At 41.6% G+C, this 19,941-nt stretch overlaps 1 protein-coding gene across 1 annotated transcript; it reads left to right on the top strand.

Annotated features, from left to right (window-relative positions):
• Positions 1–2,817: 2,817 nt before the first annotated feature.
• Positions 2,818–19,819, top strand: Acta2 (actin alpha 2, smooth muscle). Its single transcript, XM_005339183.4, has 9 exons — positions 2,818–2,971; positions 6,719–6,870; positions 8,274–8,402; positions 11,568–11,678; positions 13,922–14,006; positions 14,381–14,542; positions 15,713–15,904; positions 17,003–17,184; positions 19,523–19,819. The coding sequence occupies exons 2-9, from the start codon at positions 6,742–6,744 to the stop codon at positions 19,664–19,666; spliced, it is 1,134 nt and encodes a 377-aa protein (XP_005339240.1). The 5' UTR covers positions 2,818–2,971; positions 6,719–6,741; the 3' UTR covers positions 19,667–19,819.
• The last annotated feature ends 122 nt before the right edge of the window (positions 19,820–19,941 follow it).

Below are 19,941 nucleotides of genomic sequence, written 5' to 3'. Positions count from 1 at the left end.
GGGTCTATGAAAACTCTCTGGTCATCTCAATTTTTCTGTAAACTTAAATCTAATGTAAAATGATTAGTTTATTTAGGAAAATTGATCCCAGGGATGTGGCTTAGGAGGTTGGGGGGGATCATCCTTATGTATTATTAACACACTCTCTTGTTAATTCTGATACAGAGAATTCATAGGCCTTGCTTGGAGAACCCTCTATTCTATATTCTGTTCTGAAGTTTCTGACCTTTGGCTACACATTAGACAGTAGCTCTGCGTTAACTGGTCTAGAATGTAGCCTGGGCGTAGGGATTTTTAAATGCCCTTTAGGCAATTTCAATTGCAGCCAAGTACAAAACTCACTAATATGGTAGTCACTAGCTACATGTAATTGTTCAAGCTGAAATTTAATTAAGATAGAATATAATTCAAATATTCCAATCCTGCACACATTTCAACCATCAGTAGTCACATGTGGTTAGTTCTGCTGTGTTAGTGGATGCTGATAGTGAACATTTCCATCACTGCTGATGAGCACCCTCTGTTTACTCAGCTCTGGACTGGGTTCCAAAGGGAATGAAAATTTGTCCCAGTTCTCAAAGGATTTATAGTGAATCATCATTAAATACATAACAAGATGGTGTGTGGTATTTGAACAACATGCCTGGAGTTCATTCTTAAATGTGTGCTTATAGCTTGGAATTTGTTTTATAGTTTCCCTGAACTGCAACCAAGTGGCCAGACACTGTTTTTCTAATTGCTCAATAATTCTTTATATATATGGCTGTCAGCCCCAAGAGCTATCTGGCCACTCGAGTGGAGTTTTCTTTGTGCATACACATACATACTCATCCAGTGCTGCTTTCTCTCACTGAAGAGACTTGGAATGGATATAAAAGTATAAATCTTGAACTCAAACAATGAGACTGTGAATCACACTTAGAAATTTATTTCAGTCACAGGTCTTCCCTGGCTAGTGTCAAAGATTCTTTTAAAACACTTGTAAGAAAAACTAAATCTTAAGTCCTCTTTTATTATGTCTTTTTTATGTCATCATATCTGATTCCTATTAGGGCTATGGATGTACACTACTATTATCAAAGAATAAATGATGCAAGAATCATAGGGTGATTTAAAAAAATTTAGTTGTAGATGGACACAATACCTTTATTTATTTATCTTTATGTGGTGCTGAGGATAGAACCCAGGGCCTCATATATGCTAGTCAATTGCTGTACCACTGAGCCACAACCCCAGCCCTCATAAAGATGATTATCAAGATTCTTCTGTTTGATTTTTAAAGGAACAGTCATTTCATCAAGATATCAGGGATGACATAGACACTGCTTGAGACAGAAAGGATAGTGGAGGGGATCCTACCTCTACTCAATCAGGAAAATATGGAATTTGTGCTTCACATGACCCCTTGTGATGAAAACTGTTGGATTAATACCAAATGCCCAACTCTATGTTGTACTATGTAGTCTTCATATTTTAGCATTCAAGCACTTGTATTTTATGGTTGATAGAAATGAGGTACAGTTCACAGAATCCTGAGTAATACAGAGATATTCTGTTATGATTTAGTATTAAGCTATTTAGGTTTTTATAATGATGGCTGGGTCTGGTGGTGCATGATTGTAATTCCAGTGATTTGGGAGGCTGAGGCAGGAGGAGTGCAAGTTCGAGATCAGCCTGGGCAATTTAACAAGGCCCTTAGCAACTTGGTGAGACTCTGTCTCAAAATAAAATGAAAAGGACTGAGGATGTAGCTCAGTGGTAAAATATCCCTGGGTTTAATCCCCAGTCCCTCCTCCCACAAAAAAAAAAAAATTCTAATGACCAACAACGAAATTCCTCAAAGATAAATATGCACATATGTATGTGTCTACCACAAATCAAATGAGTGAACAGCTGATCACAGTTGTAAACTCAGGCCTTTCATTCTGGAACTTTTCTCACATGTCAACAGTCCAGAAATACTCACAGTATCTATCAAAAATATTTCTATTATGAATTGATTTATAATCTTGGCTTGGAGGAAAGTAGTAGAGAAGTGTAAAACCATTGAAGTTATTCACTGATGCTTGAGAATGACAGCTAATGTTTTTAAGAAATGATGGGGTCCCCTGATCTGTATTCCTGTCAAAAGAGTTCATGGGAGAGAGGAGGAGGCTTCCTCCCCACCTTCTCTTTTCTCTCCAACTAATTTTGTGACAGGGTGCCTGGTAGTCTTTCTGGCCAAAGGATGGCTCCTTACCATGCTGCTAGATTGCTCAGTGACAAATTAATAGACAGATCTAATGTACCCAAGGATTAAAGTGGTTAGGGTAAATCTTACATTCTATCTTTGAAACAGGGCCCATTAGTTCTGTATCTATACCTCAACTCTTGTTTCCATTAAGCACCACTCAAGAACTCGATTTGTAAACATGGGGTGACCACCATAAAGACTCCCTCTACCTATCTGTGGGCAACTGAACTCATAGCTTTCTTTGTTGCAAGCCTCCTTTGCAGGAGAGTTTTTAAAGGTCCCTGCTAGTCGGAGGCAGCCCCGTTCTGCTCTAAGTTCCCTAGGAAGTAGCCTGAAAGGCCAGCCAGACAGCAGGCTGACATCTCCTGAGGAATGTGCAAACTGTGCCTGCATCTGCCCTATAATACTAGCCCAGTGTCTCTGGGCACTCCAGCAGTTGTTCTAAAGACTTGAACTGTTTATCTCCCACGGGCAGCTGAGCTGCCTCCCATTTCACAAGCAGAGCAGTGGAATGCAGTGGAAGAGACTCCAGCCTCCAGCCACCCAGATGAGAGAGTTTTGTGCCGAGGTCCCTATATGGTTGTGTTAGACTGAACGATGGGCTCCAGTCCGTCTTTGCTCCTTGTTTGGGAAGCAAGTGGGAGGGGAGCAGAACAAGGGGCTATATAACACTTCAGTGTTCAGCTTCCCTAGACACCACCCACCCAGAGTGGAGAAGCCGAGCTAAGCACCATCAGGGTAAGTGGTACCCGCCCAGGGATGTGACTTAAGAGATTCCACTGGCTCTTGTATTATCCAATATAATCAGACATTGTCTGCAGGGTTTTGGATAGGCTCATGCAATCTGATATTTTTGAATGAAGATCGTACCATTCATATGATTATAGCTTTTGGCTCTCGTGATTTAACATCTGAGACAAGGTGAAAATGCAGGTTGGATGGTGGAGGAAGCAGAGAGGAAGATGGAATGAATTTTATTCATGCATATCACCTATGAATGCTGTTTGTACTAAACCAACAGCTCAGATTTTGTAGCACGTTCTAGGCATAAAGACTAGCTCTTTATAGTAAATTACACATTTATTTATATTTAGGCAGTGGAAACTCCAGAATTTATTTTATAGTTCAAATTTAGTGTGGAATTTTCATTGGACTGTATTTTAGGTGCAGCTGATGCTTTTGGAAGTGGATTTTAGAAGTGAACAGAGGGTAATTTGATTTTGACTGAATTTATGTATTGCTTGTGGATTCCCCCGGATCTAATTAGTAGTATCTTATATTGGAAATGTGTGTCTCTTGAGTGTATTTGTGAACTTATTTGTTAGGATCTGCATCATTGGTCATTTTCTGCAGAATTCAGCAAGCAACCAACTTAAATTTTTCTCTGCAAAGAAAGAGGGAGGGAGCCGAGCTTGCATCTGACAGCTGTGTGCCCCAGCAGAGGGAGGTCTGGTTTGCATTTCTCTCAGCCTCAAGCTCCCCCCCCCCAGCCTGGTGAGGCAAGTGTGACTGTGGAACCAGCCCTGCCACCCCAGAACTTTGCTGTAAATCAGGGTTTGGCAGCGTCAACCAGGACTGGACCACAGTTTTCACGCTGAGATTTTCCTTCCGTTTGTGACTCATGACTAAATATGGTTTGTGTTTCAAGACCAAGGAGCTGGGAAAAGTACTATTCCTCCCTTCTCCCCCGCCCCCCCCCCACCCCATCTAACTACTCATTTTTGGCACAAGAAGGACTGTACTTGGTTGGAGCAAACCCCCTGACCCGGGTGCAGTTCCAAAAGCAGACATTGGAGCGAACATGTTTTACCTAATTAGGAAATGCTTTGCTGCAAACCAAGCTGCTCATTTCAGGTTTGATAAGAGTTGTTTGTAAACCATCAAATCAGCTCTCTCTGGGGACACAGACTTCTTACAGATGACAGTGCTCCTTTTGGAGATTCTAAAATTCTTCCTGGACATTTTTCACCAAATATAAATATATTTACTGAATTTTGAGGTTTTTTTTTTTCTTTCTGCATTCTTGCTAATGCTATGGGATCAGCCTACTTTTTCTGAGTATATTCAAACACTTCCCCCAAACCATCACTGCCCAACAAAAGGCTTCTTAGGAATATCTCTTCCTATTTTCAGAGAGCAACCTAATTTTAAATATTTTATCCTGTGATCAGCTGTTACTGTCCATTTGGAGACTAGCCTGCCTGCTGATCCCCTGCGGCCGGCTGCCTTTGACATATGCTCAGCACTCAGTGCTTCTTCTGTTGCATCTCCCTTATAGTTCCTACCTGTGTTGGAATGTCTCTGGATCTGTTAGGAAGGAAGCCAAATACAATCAGTGTCTGAAAAGGGAAGGGAAGCTGGGTGGAGGGAGAACAAGCCGTTTATAAGTTCCATTTTCCATTTTGCAAGTGGAATACACACATTGAAGATTTTCATTCTGATCTTGAGTTGTGTGTAAAGAAAGCAAAGATTAGAAACCAAAATATCGGGACAATGGTGTTAGTCATATAATAATGGTGATCATGATGAAACAGACATTTATGGAGAATTTATAATGTATATGAACAATTTATTATTTTAAATATTTCTTTAAAAATGTAGTCCTCATATGAACTCTTTGAGCTATCTACCAGTATTATAACTGTTTTATAGTTCAGAAGACTCTGATTTTGAGATTTTGGATAACTTGCTAAATCACAAAATGTTTAAGTGGTGGAGACTGGAGTCAAATCCTAGCAGTCACAGTCACTATGTAATCTCCAGAGTCCTCAGTGTGTCAGTCTGGGGATCTTGGACTAGTCACTTCAATGCCCTGAGCCTGGAGTTCCTTGTCAGTTGGAGATAATTTTGTAAGCCTTGATCTTAAACTCTGTCATCTCAACTGAGGTTTATATTCTTTGCAAAGGACTATGCTACATGGAGCTCTGCTCTGGAATTTCTGACCATTTGAGATGATATAGTGTTGATTTTGTGAGAATGATCTGGCAAAACCCCAGATCATTAATAGAAAAAAAAAAGAAAACTTTTTTTTCCTACTTCCTAGAAATTTCCTTAACAGAATCGTCGTTTATGCGTAGGTCTGGAGTAACAATAAGTTCACTCATTTAAAAGAAGAATCTGAATGAGGGATGTGGCTCAGTGGTTAAACATTTGCTAGCATGCACAAGGCAAGGCCCTGAATTTGATCCCCAGCACTGCAAAATTAAATAAGTAAATAAAAACAGAAGAATCATCTTGCTCAACTTGATATCTTGAGATCTCAACAGCATCAATGCCAGGCAGAGAACTCTGATAGTACTTCTCTTCACATACTATTTCTCTTTAATTCTGTTTGGAAAATGTAAGGACTCTTAGATTAAAAGCACAAGGTGGCCAACAGGCACCTGGTATCTGTCTGGGCTCTGCCTCAATGTCTTGTGTGCCCTTGAACAAATCACTTTACAAGTGGGGTTTCTCACTTGTAAAACTGAGAGCACTGGATGAAAACATCTACTATTATGCCTTCATTTTCACACAGTTGTACTGATACTTCTGCTTCCAGACTTCATCAAAGAATCCAAGCTTAAAAGTGGGCTGTTTAAAATATTGTTTTATAACCAAAGGAATTTATAAAATTAGAGAATATAGCAGAACTCAGGGAAGATAGTTAAAAACCGCTACAAAACCCACCACTTCCAAATATCCCCAGTCAATATCTTGATAAATATATGTAATCTTTATGGACAAAAATACTGCTTTCTCTAACCTTTTATTACTACATAAGAATATTCCGTCATCTTCTTTTTACTTATCTTTCTTAATGGCAGCAAATATTCTAATACAAGAAATGTAATTTCAATAGACTCACCCTTGCTTGTTGAACTTTTAGATTAAAGGTGACTTTTATTAATGAAGAATAAGTGTAACGCCTAAAATTTTAAGTACCATCTTAGGAAATCTTGACTCATTTTAACATTTCTCCGAGGGTCAAGTAAAAGTCCTCAGGATCCAAAAAGAGACCATTATTTTGAACATTTATGTTAACTAAATATCTAAGCAGTTTAACATTTCCAAAGTTTCACATGCTACTCGTCTCCCAGAATTTTTTTTTTTGAAAAAAAATTGAAAAGTATAACATATCTAGAAAAATGTGTTTGGGTTAATACAGAAAAGTCTAGGTGCTTCCTAAATAGTATGTGATGTGTCCCTGTGAAGATTGAGTCTCAGAGGCTGGAAGCTCAGCCTATCTTTAAAGTGCTGGTAAGAATATGTGATGTGCCAGTCATTGTGTTGGGGGCCAGTGATACAAACGTGCAAGTCAGAGTTTTGGATTATCAAAACCTTGCAGTCTAATGAAAGTACTTTAAGGTAAAAAGGTTGTGTGTTAGATAAGGGGAAAGCCTGAAACAGAGGAGGGGCCCAAACCCACTCTGGAGATGGAAGCCATCTGGTAAGTGCTTAATAAAGGCTCTTTTACACCTACTGCTTCTTCCCTGTATTCTGTAGAAACCTGTGAATCAGTTCCAGTCATGTGTGAAGAAGAGGACAGCACTGCCCTGGTGTGTGACAATGGTTCTGGGCTCTGTAAAGCTGGCTTTGCTGGGGACGATGCTCCCAGGGCTGTTTTCCCATCTATTGTGGGACGTCCCAGACATCAGGTGAGTGAAATTCTGAGAACAGCAAGAGAATAGGGCTATAGGTTAGATCCCTCTCTGCCCATATGTACTCATAAATTGTCTGTTGCTCTCTGCCCAGCAGGTATGTAACCTGTTAAAAATATATCGGTGATGGATTGAGGATGTGGCTCAGCAGTAGAGTGATCTCCTAGCATGTGTGATACCCTAGGATCTATCTCCAGTGCCACAAAAATATATAGAGAGATGGATAGATAGAGTGATAGAGAGGTAGATAGATAGATAGAATGATCCATGTCTAGGAGTAAATGCCAGTTTCATAGAAAATACAGGTTGTTTGGTGGGTGGGTGTCTATCAGATATAGTTGGCCCCTTTTTCATATGTTCTTTTTGTCTAAATATCACCATTGTCATCATCATCATAAACACTTTGAGTTATCCTATGTACACCATATCTACTCTTTGAAAAGAACCTAAAATAAAGATCCAGGTCACTCAACTTCAGAGAGCTTGGTATTAGATGGAAACAACATTGATATCAATGTCTTTTTATGTGACGTTAGCTGTCATCAAGATACATCTTCATAGTCACTAAGTGATTTTACATATTATGTATAAACAAAATATTGGTGGCAGCCATTTGGTAAAAACTAGGTGGTTTCATCTCAAAAATTCTACCTCACATCCAAAATGTATTTTGTGTATTAAGCCCATCGTTATGGCTCTCCATTTGGTGTATATTCATGAGAATAAGTCACAGAAGCCTCTTCTGATGGATGAAATCTGTCTTTTTCTTGAACTCTGCACAATGGACATATTTTATACAAGACAAATATTATATGATTTATAGTGGCCATAGCTATTTTGCAATTCTAAAACAGTCACTCCAGAGCAATTTAAAATCCATTGAGGATTTTTTTAAAACATCACCTTAATGATTTAGAAAAAAGCAGCTAACTAGTTTAGACAATTATAATCGTTGATTGCTATGATAGTTAATAGCAGTCTGCTGCGATGGTGAGCAAGACAGACATAATCTCTGCCCAAACAGATCTCATCAAGAAACATAGAAGTTTATGGGCTGGGGATATAGCTCGGTTGGTAGAGTGCTTTCTTTGCATGCACAAGGCCATGGGTTCAATCCCCAGCAAAAAAAAAAAAAAAAAAAAAAAGACCATATAAGTTAAAAAAAAAAAACAAACACACACACAGTGTAAAGTTGCCACTCCCACAGCATCCCCTGCTGCTTAAAGGCTGGTTCTTGTCTGTTTCCTGTCAACTAAGGAACTTTGCAAAGTGACAATGACTCATATTATTGCTACTAAAAAGGAGCCTCCTGTCTCAATGTTTTAACCCTTTGTGAGCTGGTTGCAACCAATTTGCAAGTGTTGGGAGAAGCTGACTTGTGCTGTGTTGAACCTTTTCAGGGAGTGATGGTGGGAATGGGACAAAAAGACAGCTACGTGGGTGATGAAGCACAGAGCAAAAGAGGAATCCTGACCTTAAAGTACCCCATAGAACATGGCATCATCACCAACTGGGACGACATGGAAAAGGTACCAGGAAGTTTGCTCCAGGTTGAGACCCCAGCTTGCATAATTCCCACAGTTCCTGATTCCAAACAACATGCTACTTCTGGGGAACATAACTGGCTCATCTTTCTCAATTGCCCTTTTATTTGTTAATGTTTATTCTAGACTATTACTCAATGGGAAAAAAATAACACTGAAATACTTCTTCTAAAACAAAACAAAAATCCCTTGCCTACCAGATTGTGTAACCAACTTAGAGGGGAGGAGTTTTATAGATTAGAGAAGCAGCCCTTTGCTAGTGGTGGGAATTAACGGCCCAGGCCATTCCTCATGTCATCTGGACCACCCTCATAGGACAAGCATTGCATGAGCATTGGCCTAGGGAATGACCCTCCCTGACACTCTCCTCAGAGGCTGTGTGGCCATTCCTTCAGTGCCACTTAGCTAAAGAGGAGTTGAAACCCGTTCTTGAAAGCTTTTCATTAATTCACCCCAAGAGTTTAAATAAAAAGTATTATTATAGTTTTTACTGTTGAAAAAGGGAACTGTGATGTTGTGGATTTGGTACATTCCTGAACACTCCTCCACATACTGAAGCACAACCATAGCTGACAAAAGTTTTGAAATTAATATTTAAAGGATGACCTTTCTGCATTGCATTAAGTGAGGCCCTATCTCCAAAACGCTTTTAAAAGAGCTAATAAAGAGGATTGTGATATTTGCTATTAGGTATTTTAAAGAAATACCAGTGATCAATGAATAAGCATAAGGAATGATAAGAAAGTGACAAAAAATATTAAGTGCAGGGGACTGGGAATATAGCTCTGTGACAGAGCATACACACTTAACATGTGTGAGACCCTGGGTTCCACCCCAACACCAAAAAAAAAAAAATGTAATTAAAAAGTACATCTGGCATTTATTTATCTATCGGCTCACTAAACTCACTTTGACACACATACTTTCATACACATTTACCAATTTTAAATAAAAACACGTAGTGTTTCTAGAATTCATTAGTAATTTAGTACCTACACCTGTATTTCTCTACAAAAATTGCCTATAAATTGGTTCACCTCATTTAAGATTATGGCTTTGGAAAGATGGCCGTTTGCACTGAGTAGAAGACGCTAACATCAGTGGGAAAGTGCTTTTTAGAAGTTTCTCTGTGGAGCTGACAGCATTTAGAATGGATGCTCCCAGACAGAGATTAGCAGAATATTTTTTTTTATTATTTCTAACATTTAAATCCAAAGAAAATTCTGGAAGGATAGAAGGAGAGCTGGATTAGCAGTTTTTTGAGTTTTTTTTAATATTTATTTTTTAATTGTAGTTGGACACAATATCTTTAATGTATTTATTTTTGTGTGGTGCTAAGGATCCAACCCAAGGCCTTACACATGCTAGGCCAGTGCTCTACCACTGAGCCACAACCCCAGCCCAGATTGGCAGTTTTTTAAAGGTAACCACAGTACACAATCTGACTGGGAGGGTTTCTTAAGTGCTCTACTCCCCTCGCCCTCGCCCCGGCCATTTTTTTTTTTTTTTTGAGAGAGAGGAGAGAGAGAGAGAGAGAGAGAGAGAGAGAGAGAGAGAGAGAGAGAGAGAGAGAATTTTTTTTTAATATTTATTTATTTTTTAGTTCTCGGTGGACACAACATCTTTGTTGGTATGTGGTGCTGAGGATCGAACCCGGGCCGCACGCATGCCAGGCGAGCGTGCTACCGCTTGAGCCACATCCCCAGCCCCTCGCCCCGGCCATTTAAAAAAAAAATGATAAACAATTTGATAAACAATTTAATAAACAAATTGAACATCTAGTTGGTGGGATGAGTGTGGAGAGTTCAGGAGCAGCTTTCCACGGATTCTTACAGTGGTCAGTTTCAAGGTTCCTAAATCACCCTTGTGTAGCCCTGCCCTCTTCTTACCAAAGAAGCAGAACTGTCAAGTGTCTCTTTTCCTTTCTAGAGACCCACAATTTCAAAGGCAAGGAAATGGAACCTTTTGTTAATTTATAAACTTTCACTAGCAGTCTTTATTTTGTTTTGTTTGGATTCTAGGTGAATCTTGTCTTCCTGGTGCTGGTAGAGAATTTTCGTGCTTTTAAAAATTAGCTCATAGTTCTTGACATATCATATTTCACCCTTTGATTCAAGTGGGTTATGAATTCCCATTTTTACCCCGTATACAGAGTCAAGAACTATGTAATGTTTTGAACGACCAACAATAAAAAAAAATTAAATTAAATTAAATTAAAAAAAATTAGCTCATGTTGCCCTGTTTAGAACAGTGTGTTCTTTGGGGCATCTGGGCATTAAAAAGGACTCTCAACCATAAAGTAAATGTATTTTTACCCAAAGCACATTCACATAAACACGCTGTATATAAAATGGCATGAGATATTTTTTTTAGAAGCACCTGAAGGCCAAATGCCTGTCCCTGAATGGAAGACCCAGATTGTGTGGACAGAGGCCAGCTTCTGACAGCCCTAGAGGGCAGAGAGGGAAGCAGGAGGCAGACTTGTTCTCTTCTGCACCCACACGCAGCAAAGAGCAATTTCTCTAAAAGCATTAAAAGTGGCAATTAGGTTTTCAGGTCAGCTTCATTTGTTTATTCATGTATGCATTCATTGTCATTTTATTTACTAAATTAAAACTTTAGTAACTAAAATGGAAGGAGAAGGTGAAGAAGATACAATTGAATAATAATAAAATTTGCTCTGTAACTAGTAATAAAATTGACTAGTAACTCTAGGTTTCTCTTACTTAATTCACATAAAGACTTGATGAGGTACATTCTAATTATTCTCATCTCCCTATACCCAGTGGTGAGACTAGAGCTGAGAACAGTTAAAAACTTGCCAAGCTCCCTAACTTTGTAAAGTGGCTGAACTGAGATTTGAAGCCAGAGTTTGCTGTAGAGTCTGTGCCCTTGATACTCCACCACCTAGCCTCACAGACCTGGGCCTGGGGTTTTGCTCAGTCATTTACCAGATGTGAACCTTTGCACAGAATACTAACACTCTTTGTGGTAAGTCTCTGCATCTGCACAAATATGAGCACGTAAGGAGGACTTGTGGCATTTCCCTTGGCCCTGGTTTAATCTAGCTCATTCTGGTCCCTTGTCGGTTTCTTCACTGCCCTACAACATCACCTCATGTGTTTCTCCCCTGTCTCCTCTGCTCCCTAGATCTGGCACCATTCCTTCTACAATGAGCTTCGAGTTGCCCCTGAAGAGCATCCAACCCTGCTCACTGAGGCACCCCTGAACCCCAAGGCCAACCGGGAGAAAATGACCCAGGTAAATAATGGCTTAGGCACCTAGGACTTTGGGGTTGGGAAAAGTCCTATTAGAATATAGCTACACAGGACAACAGAGAGAGGACCCCAATCAGCAATCCACAACAGACTGATCATTTTCCAGAAGCTAAGAAATCCCAAAGGCCAGGAACATCTTGATGGTATTCACATATTTAGTGCAAAATAGATCTTTTATCTCCAAGAGCAAAAGAAAATTTAGAAGATCTAATCAAGAAGGGACATGATTATGTTACTATTTCTATGGAAGAGTGATTTTAAAAATGTGGTATGACATATAGTAGGACCGATCTAGGCTTGAAAATGGATGTGTCATATATCAGTTATATAAAGAGCCCGCTTAATTTCTCAGAGCCTCAGTTTCTTTGTCTAATAGTTGGGAATCATAGTAGTACTATTAATTTTCAAATGGTTGCTGTGAAGGCTAATGATCCAAATGATAAACGTGTATCATGGTAACTGAACATGAAACAAATAATTAAAATAGTCATTATTGTTACCTGTCTAATGCTCAAGACCTTACAGCAGGAGCCCATCTAGCCCACTAGCCATAGAAAGTTTCTGGTTTGGATGAGCTATTATTCACAACATCTAAAGTCAATTTGGCTCTTGCTGTGGTCAAGCACAGGACCAGGCATTTGGCATGCACTGTCTCTTTAAATCCTACCACCATGGAGCAGCAATTACTATGCTGACTAATTGATTGAAGAAATCAAGACTCAGATACATTAAGTGATTTCCCCAAGATCACAGAGCTGGGAGAGGCAGAGCCTGGAACTGACCCATGGTCTTCGCCCTTGGAGAATAACATGTGTAAATCCTGCAGGTCCCTTTCCAGAAGAGCTCTTGGTGCTCACACCAGTGCCCCTGAGGTTCTTCTCCGCAGCAGAGCCCAAGTGGTCTGGGAATGACTCACAAGCTGTTGTTCTGATGTCAGTTTCTGTTCCTCTAAACGGCATGTAGGCAGAAAAATGGTCGAGAATCATGGCTCTTTAGCAAATTCCAGGCATTCTGAGTCACAGACCAGGGAGGGTAGTATGGATGGGGAAAATCAAGGCCCATTGACATCTTCTGGAGCATGAGTGGCCTGGAGGGGCTCTGGTTTTTGGGCAAACTGCATCAGCTGGGGCACTGGCACTCATCATGCCATGAAGCAGAACCTTCCCACTGCAGCCAGAGTGGCCTCATTCCAAGGTGAGGGTTGGTCCCCAAAACTATATAAAAAAGGAGAATGGATGAAATGGAAGCACAGACAGATTCACACAATCAGGGGTACTCCCAACCAGCCTGAGCATCAGATTTTGAAAAGCCTCAGGTTTAAAAGGTCTCTTTCTTTTTTTATTTTGTTTTTTTTACTGAGGAGTGGACCCAGGGGCACTTAACCACTAAGCCACATCTCCAGCTATTATTATTATTTTATTTAGAGACAGGGTTTTTCTGAGTTGCTTAGGCTGAGGCTGGCTTTGAGGTCATGATCCTCCTGCCTTAGCCTCCCTAGCTACTGGGATTACAGGTGTGTGCTTCCATCCTGCACTGGCATAAAAGGTCTCTTTTTTTTAAGCCAGAGAAATCAAAACTGGATTTTGTCTTTTCTTTCTCTTTTAGCTTTCATATAGTTAATAAGTCTTAGACTTTCTATTCTGGATGAAACTAAAAGCTCATCTAGTCTAACCCCTCCTCTGAAAGATGGTGGAATGAGATGGACATCATTACCCTAGGTACATGTATGAAGACACGAATGGTGTGACTGTACTTTGTGCACAACCAGAGAAATGAAAAATTGTGCTCTGTGTACTATGAATTAAAAAGCATTCTGCTGTCATTTTTTAACAAATTAGAATAAATAAATAAACTTTAAAAATAAATAAATAAACCCCTCCTCTGTTTATAGTTGAGAAACCTGGAATGAAGCCCACATCAGTAGACTATCAATTTGGTGACTTCTCACAGGTCACACTCAAGGCAGGGCTAGGATCAGAGCCACAAGCTAGACCCTCATTTCTCCTGGCCTAGTCTTGCATGCCTACTACTCCCCGTCTTCTCTATCAGGTCACCGATATGAGTCTCTCCATTAGTGCCTTCATTTCTCCTTGGCTCTTCATTACCTTGGTCTCTGCGGCCCAGAGCCAGATGGTCCCGATGGCATTCATCATGGAGGAACATTCTTTGAACATTCTTTGTAAGACTGGCAGCATCACTAATTTAGCTCTTTGAATTATTTTGCAGATTATGTTTGAGACCTTCAATGTTCCAGCCATGTATGTGGCTATTCAGGCAGTGCTGTCCCTCTACGCCTCTGGACGTACAACTGGTAGGTGGCTGGAATGGGAGCCTTAATCAGATGCATATACCATGAGTTATGGTATTCGATGGTTATAAACATGGTTCATGACAGATAAGGGGTGAGTTAGAATTGGTAGGATTGATCTCAGCCCTCAAAAGATCTTCTCGCCTTTTCAAGATAATCCCCAGACATCTTATTTCTAGCAGGAATTTCTCTATGGTTTCCATCTTTTTTTTTTCCCAAGCCTTGAACCACTTCTCTCTTCCACCAAATACCTTCTTTCTTCCTTTCAAATAAAAGGCTTATAAAGTCCCCTTCCCCAAAAACCTCCTTCTACTACACCAGTAAGTGACTGCCCACCACCTGCTGCAGTGACTTGTATCATGCTTGTTGTCCCCCAGGCATTGTGCTGGATTCTGGAGACGGTGTTACCCACAACGTGCCCATCTATGAGGGGTATGCCCTGCCCCATGCCATCATGCGTCTGGACCTGGCTGGCCGAGATCTCACCGACTACCTCATGAAGATCCTGACGGAGCGTGGCTATTCCTTTGTGACTACTGGTGAGGCCTGTGGGAAATAAAAGCCAGAGGGTGTAGAGCAGTGTGTTCTTCAGGGGAACTTACAGGACCACTGTGACTGTGCAGGGAGATGATGGGATGGAGACTTGACGATGGCAAGGCCTGACTCTAGGAGAAGCAAAGCACAGTTTCGTTGGCTATGTTGAATTGCTAAATTATGATACACTCCTTTGGGGAATTTCTTTGAGAACGGTTATAATTGCCTCCTATTGTGAGCCGGAGTTGTAATACTTGAATATTTTTAAATCTCCATTAGCAAATACAAAAGATTATGCGGAAGATGAAGATAAAATGATGTGGTGATTGGCAATCTTTGGCAACTCTAAACAGGATTTAAGTCCAAATTCTACTCACTAGCTATGTCTTTGGACACGTTTACAAACCTTGCTAACCTTGCTAAGCCATAGTCTCTTTATCTGAAAAATGGAGAAGAGCATAAATTCCTACTCTCATGATTGTAAGGAATGTGACATAAAATAATCCATGTGGAAAACCTAGCAGAGCATAAGCATTCAGCCATTGTTAGCTATTATTAACACTGGCCAGGCAGGTCTGTCAAAGCTGCTGTCACACACTCTCTCTCCACAAGAGGGCAGTGTCATACATTGCTAGAAACATGGAGACAGTTCCTGCACTCCAACTGCTTATACAGCCCTCACCAATTTGTCATTATCCAAATGTACTGATTTCTGGATGCACCTGAGGTGTATTTCAGGCTCCAAGTTTGAGCCCTGGTGATATTTAAAGTCTCCTTTTGCAGTATGAAGTTGAGTTAATTTCATTCCCGCTCCCCATAAGGGATCCCAAAACACCTCCCAAAAGTTCCTAGGGATTCCTATGTAATCAGTAGCTCAGAACTTCAGGGCACAGGAGTCTGCCCACTTCTCCCATATCTCCTTCCATTTGCACCACTGGAGCCTCCAGGACCGGGCTGGTCCTGAGCCAGCACCTACCTCTTTCTGGAAAATGGCAAATGTGCCTAGGGTTTGAGCTACGATCTATCTGGGACAGGCAGCAAAGATCTTAAAGGCTTCTGGAAAACTGTGGGTCCTCCAAGGAGCTGATTCTTCATAAGACCGAAGTGGAGCAGGTAGATCTTTAGCATCTGTGTAAATCCTAATGTGTGCCGTAACATCTGCATGTGTTTGACAGCCGAACGTGAGATCGTCCGAGACATCAAGGAGAAGCTGTGCTATGTAGCTCTGGACTTTGAAAATGAGATGGCCACTGCTGCGTCCTCCTCCTCGCTTGAGAAGAGCTACGAGCTGCCTGACGGGCAGGTGATCACCATTGGCAATGAACGTTTCCGCTGCCCAGAGACCCTCTTCCAGCCGTCCTTCATTGGTAGGCAACAAAAAACCCTCCCCCAGGAAGGGGAGACACCCTCTTTTCCTGCATCCAGCAGCCTGTGGCTACCAAAGCCCATCTGCATGTGAGATGTGTCAGGGACCCGAGACCAAAGACATTTCTAAACCAGGGAAAAGAAGTATCATGTTTCCAAGATGAGAAGGTGGAGGAAGCCCAGGAAAGGAGTTTTCTTCCTAGGAAGACACTATGTGGAGATCAAGCCAAAAGCCTTAAATCTGTGCTTAGAAGCCAGTGGGATGTTTGGGGAAGATGTGCTCAGTGCTTAGTCTTTGGGAATAGTGTGTGTGGGGGGGGGGAGTCGGAGAGAGAAATGGACAAGCATTGACTTGGGGAGATTTGATTTTACACCACACTCCTCATAATCACGAGAGTTGGGGTGGCATAGGTTTTTACAGAGCTAGGCTCTGGGAGTAGACACTGTGGGTTGATGACTTTGTTCTTATTTCTTCATGTATAAATGAAGACTGTTTAGATATCATTAGTAATTAATAATTAGGTGCTAGTACCCTTGTTAGTATTAGATCTCAGCACTGCAAAAAGGTGAAGAGCCACCTGAAGGTTTTTCCAAAAGGCCCACCTCAGAAATTAAAAAAAAAAAAAATTTTGACAAAAAATTATTAAGACTGAAGAAAAATGAGTCTTTGTCCAGATAGGAAGAAACACTTTTCTAATGATTTGGTTCCATTTAGATTTGAGTGGGGGTAAGAGGCAGCAGCTACAGAGAGATGGGAGAGTTCTGAGTGATGGCTGTGACATTGACTAGATGTGGGACCTTCTACAGGGAACTTGAAGGTTTTGCCTCTGATTTAAATTATGTATAATAGAGCATCTATTTAAAAATTGGTATTAGCATGCTGTATTCCCACCGTGGAGAGGCAGTAAGACTTCCCCATTAGAGGCAGAAGGACATGGAGCATAACAAGACTCTCTTGGTCTCTCAGATGAGTGACTTCTAGATTATTACACCTGCCTAGTCTCATCCTGTGTAAGATCATCCAAGTGCTCACGTCAGGTCTTACTGGCTAACCTGAGTGTTGTCCCCACCCAAGGACCATGGCTTGTGTTTCTTTTCAGGGATGGAGTCTGCTGGCATCCATGAAACCACCTATAACAGCATCATGAAGTGTGACATTGACATCAGGAAGGACCTCTATGCTAACAACGTCCTCTCAGGGGGTACCACCATGTACCCAGGCATTGCAGACCGGATGCAAAAGGAGATCACAGCCCTCGCGCCCAGCACCATGAAGATCAAGGTACTGTTCAGTGACAGTCCCCAGGCTATGCCACCAGGGGTGTCAGCCCCATAACCAGATGGAAAGGACTCTTTTGAGGCCATATCCTGGTCTTAGGCACTCATGGGTTCCAGGGCCAGGCAGTGGGTAAAATTCCACACGTCCCATACTTTGTTTAAGTCAATCCAGTTCATAAGAGAAACTACATTATTTTATACAGAATTTATTCTACACTTCTGCTTGTTTATCAGCCTCTTTCTGCAGCTGCCATCGAGGTCCATGCAGCTCCCCACATGCCTATATCTCTTCAGAACATATATTTTGTCGTGTTACCTCATCACAAAAACAGTGTGTCTCACATGTAGAGCATTTTCTAAAACTACAGATGAGCCAGACATCTCTGAAGCAGTTGAAACCTTGTAGATTAAGTCGCTTGTATTCTTTCATGGCTAGATGTGACCACCAGTGGCCAGGAATTAGAGTCCTTTCTTCATCTCTCTGTCTGAAACATCTTTTGACACAAGTGGCTCAAAAGCACAGGATGACTCTGGCATGACCAGGCTCAGTCCCTGAGCCACCCAGGTCCCTACATGGTTTTGGCTTTGAGTTCCAAGCAAGGGAGCTCAGAGATGAAATGGTGATGGTTCCTTTAGAAGGAAGTGTCCCCTGGCTGGTGACTCCTCAGAGGCTCTTATCTCTGAAATCAGAATGCCACACTGAGACCTTCTGACCCATGTCATAGGAAGCGAAAGTGGCAATTTTCGTGCAGTTCACACACACACACAAGGCAGTCAAGAGAGCAGACAAGCTCTCTGTTGTTTGCACTCCCTTCTCTCTTTAGCAAAGGATTTGCAACATAAGAGAATGAGCTAGACTTCAACACACGGTCTTTCTCTCTGTCACGCTAGCCTCTGGGAAGTCCTGTGCTAAAAGACTTCAGGTGGGGAGAAGAGAGGCTTTCCTGAAAGGCTTGTGTTCCTTGGATGTCTGCGGGATCAGCCCACAACCTCTTACTACCATACAGGAGGGAGGGGCTGCTGGGGGGTACACTTCAGCACCAAACTAGTGATGTGGGGAGGTAGCTGAACAGAGAGAGGCTGTAGGGAGAGTTGGGCAATTCCTAGTTCTCCAAACTGATTTCTTGAATAGAACTGAAAGTGAAACTTTGGCCCCCTGCATGGCAACAGAGTACAGAGATCCTTTAAAAACTACACATTAGGGAAGAATGAAACCAGGTGAGGGAACTGTGGGAACTCTCTGTACTGTCTTTGCAACTTTACTGGAAATCTAAAACCATTGCCTGAAAAAAAAAAAAAATCCACAACTAGGAGAACCCTGGTTTGAATATTGGGCCTACCCTGACCAGTTGCACTGCATTGGTTGTGACTGGTTACTTACACCTCTCTCAGCCTCTGTTTTCTCATAGATAATGTGGGAACAATTTAATATTCATTCTTCAAGGTGGTAATGAGAATTAAGTGAGATAACGCATGTAAAATGTCTAGCATGGTGCTTGGTATTTAGAGAGGGCTTAGTAAATGTCAGCTATTTGTTTTTTTAAAAATAAATGCTCAATCAGAGCTTAAGGGGAAAAAAGAAAGTTATCCCTTTCATTGCAGTTTCAGAAACACCTGTTGGTTGAAGCGTTCATTTCTACCAAAGAATCCCAGTCTGGACTGGAATTTGGAGTTGCTCCGTTCTAGTTATTTGAGTTGCTACAGGACAAGACCTGGGGTCCAATTCAGCTTTCTCCTCCTAAGCCATTCATTTACTTAATAATCGTATCCATGCTGTCACACATCTGGCCTGAGCTCTGGGAAAACTCAACCCATATAGCTTAATGGGGACCCATTCCAGGGAATTGTTCTTCCCAACTGGGACTATGGACCCAGAGTCCCCTTATGGCAGAGAATTTCTGAGAGCAGCAGTGGACTTCAGTGGGAAAAGATTTGAATAATAGTTCTGGCACAGTTAAGACTTCTTAGAAGATGCCAGTGTTTGGTTCTACAGAAAGTGCGTGTCAGGATGAGCTTTGAAACACAGCTCGTGGAACTTGGAAGACTTGTTTGTCAGGGCTTATCTGGTGGTCACCCAGGACTGGTGGTCATTCCCGGATTTGAGGTCAACTTTCAGTTGGCTAAACAATGTGACAGAGACGCTATGGGTGGTTTGGAACTGATTCCATGAAGGAAGCCAGAACAATAAATGGGTTCCGTGAGGAATCTCTAAGGACACAGCCTCCTCACCACCCAAGATTACACAGGAACAGCAGCCAAATCCACAAAATGGGGGCCAGGGTAGAAATCCCCTGTGCTGCCTGATGGCACTAATGCCCTTTCCTTTTCATCCGAACCCACAGATCATTGCCCCTCCGGAGCGCAAGTACTCTGTCTGGATCGGGGGCTCCATCCTGGCTTCTCTGTCCACCTTCCAGCAGATGTGGATCAGCAAACAGGAGTACGACGAGGCCGGGCCCTCCATCGTCCACCGCAAATGCTTCTAAAACACTCCCCTGCTCTCTGTTTCCAGCACACAACTGTGAATGTTTGGTGGAATAATGCCTTCAGTTCCTTTCTAAATCATTCCTAGCCAAATCTCTGACTTGTTACCTATTTGTTTTTTTTTTTTAAATAAATCTGAAATATGCTACCCACAACTTCTGAGCCTTGGCCTCTGACCCACACCCTCTGATCACTTCTTTCCCTCAGGTTGACCTCACTCGCTGAGCGTTGGCTCCCTCTAGTGGCCCACCCTAGATACAGCATGAGTAGGACGGCT

The sequence above is a fragment of the Ictidomys tridecemlineatus genome, chromosome 1 (genome assembly GCF_052094955.1).
Source record: "Ictidomys tridecemlineatus isolate mIctTri1 chromosome 1, mIctTri1.hap1, whole genome shotgun sequence".
Taxonomy (NCBI): domain Eukaryota; kingdom Metazoa; phylum Chordata; class Mammalia; order Rodentia; family Sciuridae; genus Ictidomys; species Ictidomys tridecemlineatus.
Note: the sequence above shows the minus strand (reverse complement) of the source record. Positions and strands in the feature narration are given on the sequence as shown.

Coding starts and splice junctions, on each gene's coding strand:
- Acta2 (XM_005339183.4), top strand. CDS start 6,742: ATGTGTGAAGAAGAGGACAGCACTGCCCTGGTGTGTGACAATGGTTCT. Junction 14,543..15,712: donor CTATTCCTTTGTGACTACTG/GTGAGGCCTGTG, acceptor TGTGTTTGACAG/CCGAACGTGAGATCGTCCGA. Junction 17,185..19,522: donor CCAGCACCATGAAGATCAAG/GTACTGTTCAGT, acceptor CCGAACCCACAG/ATCATTGCCCCTCCGGAGCG.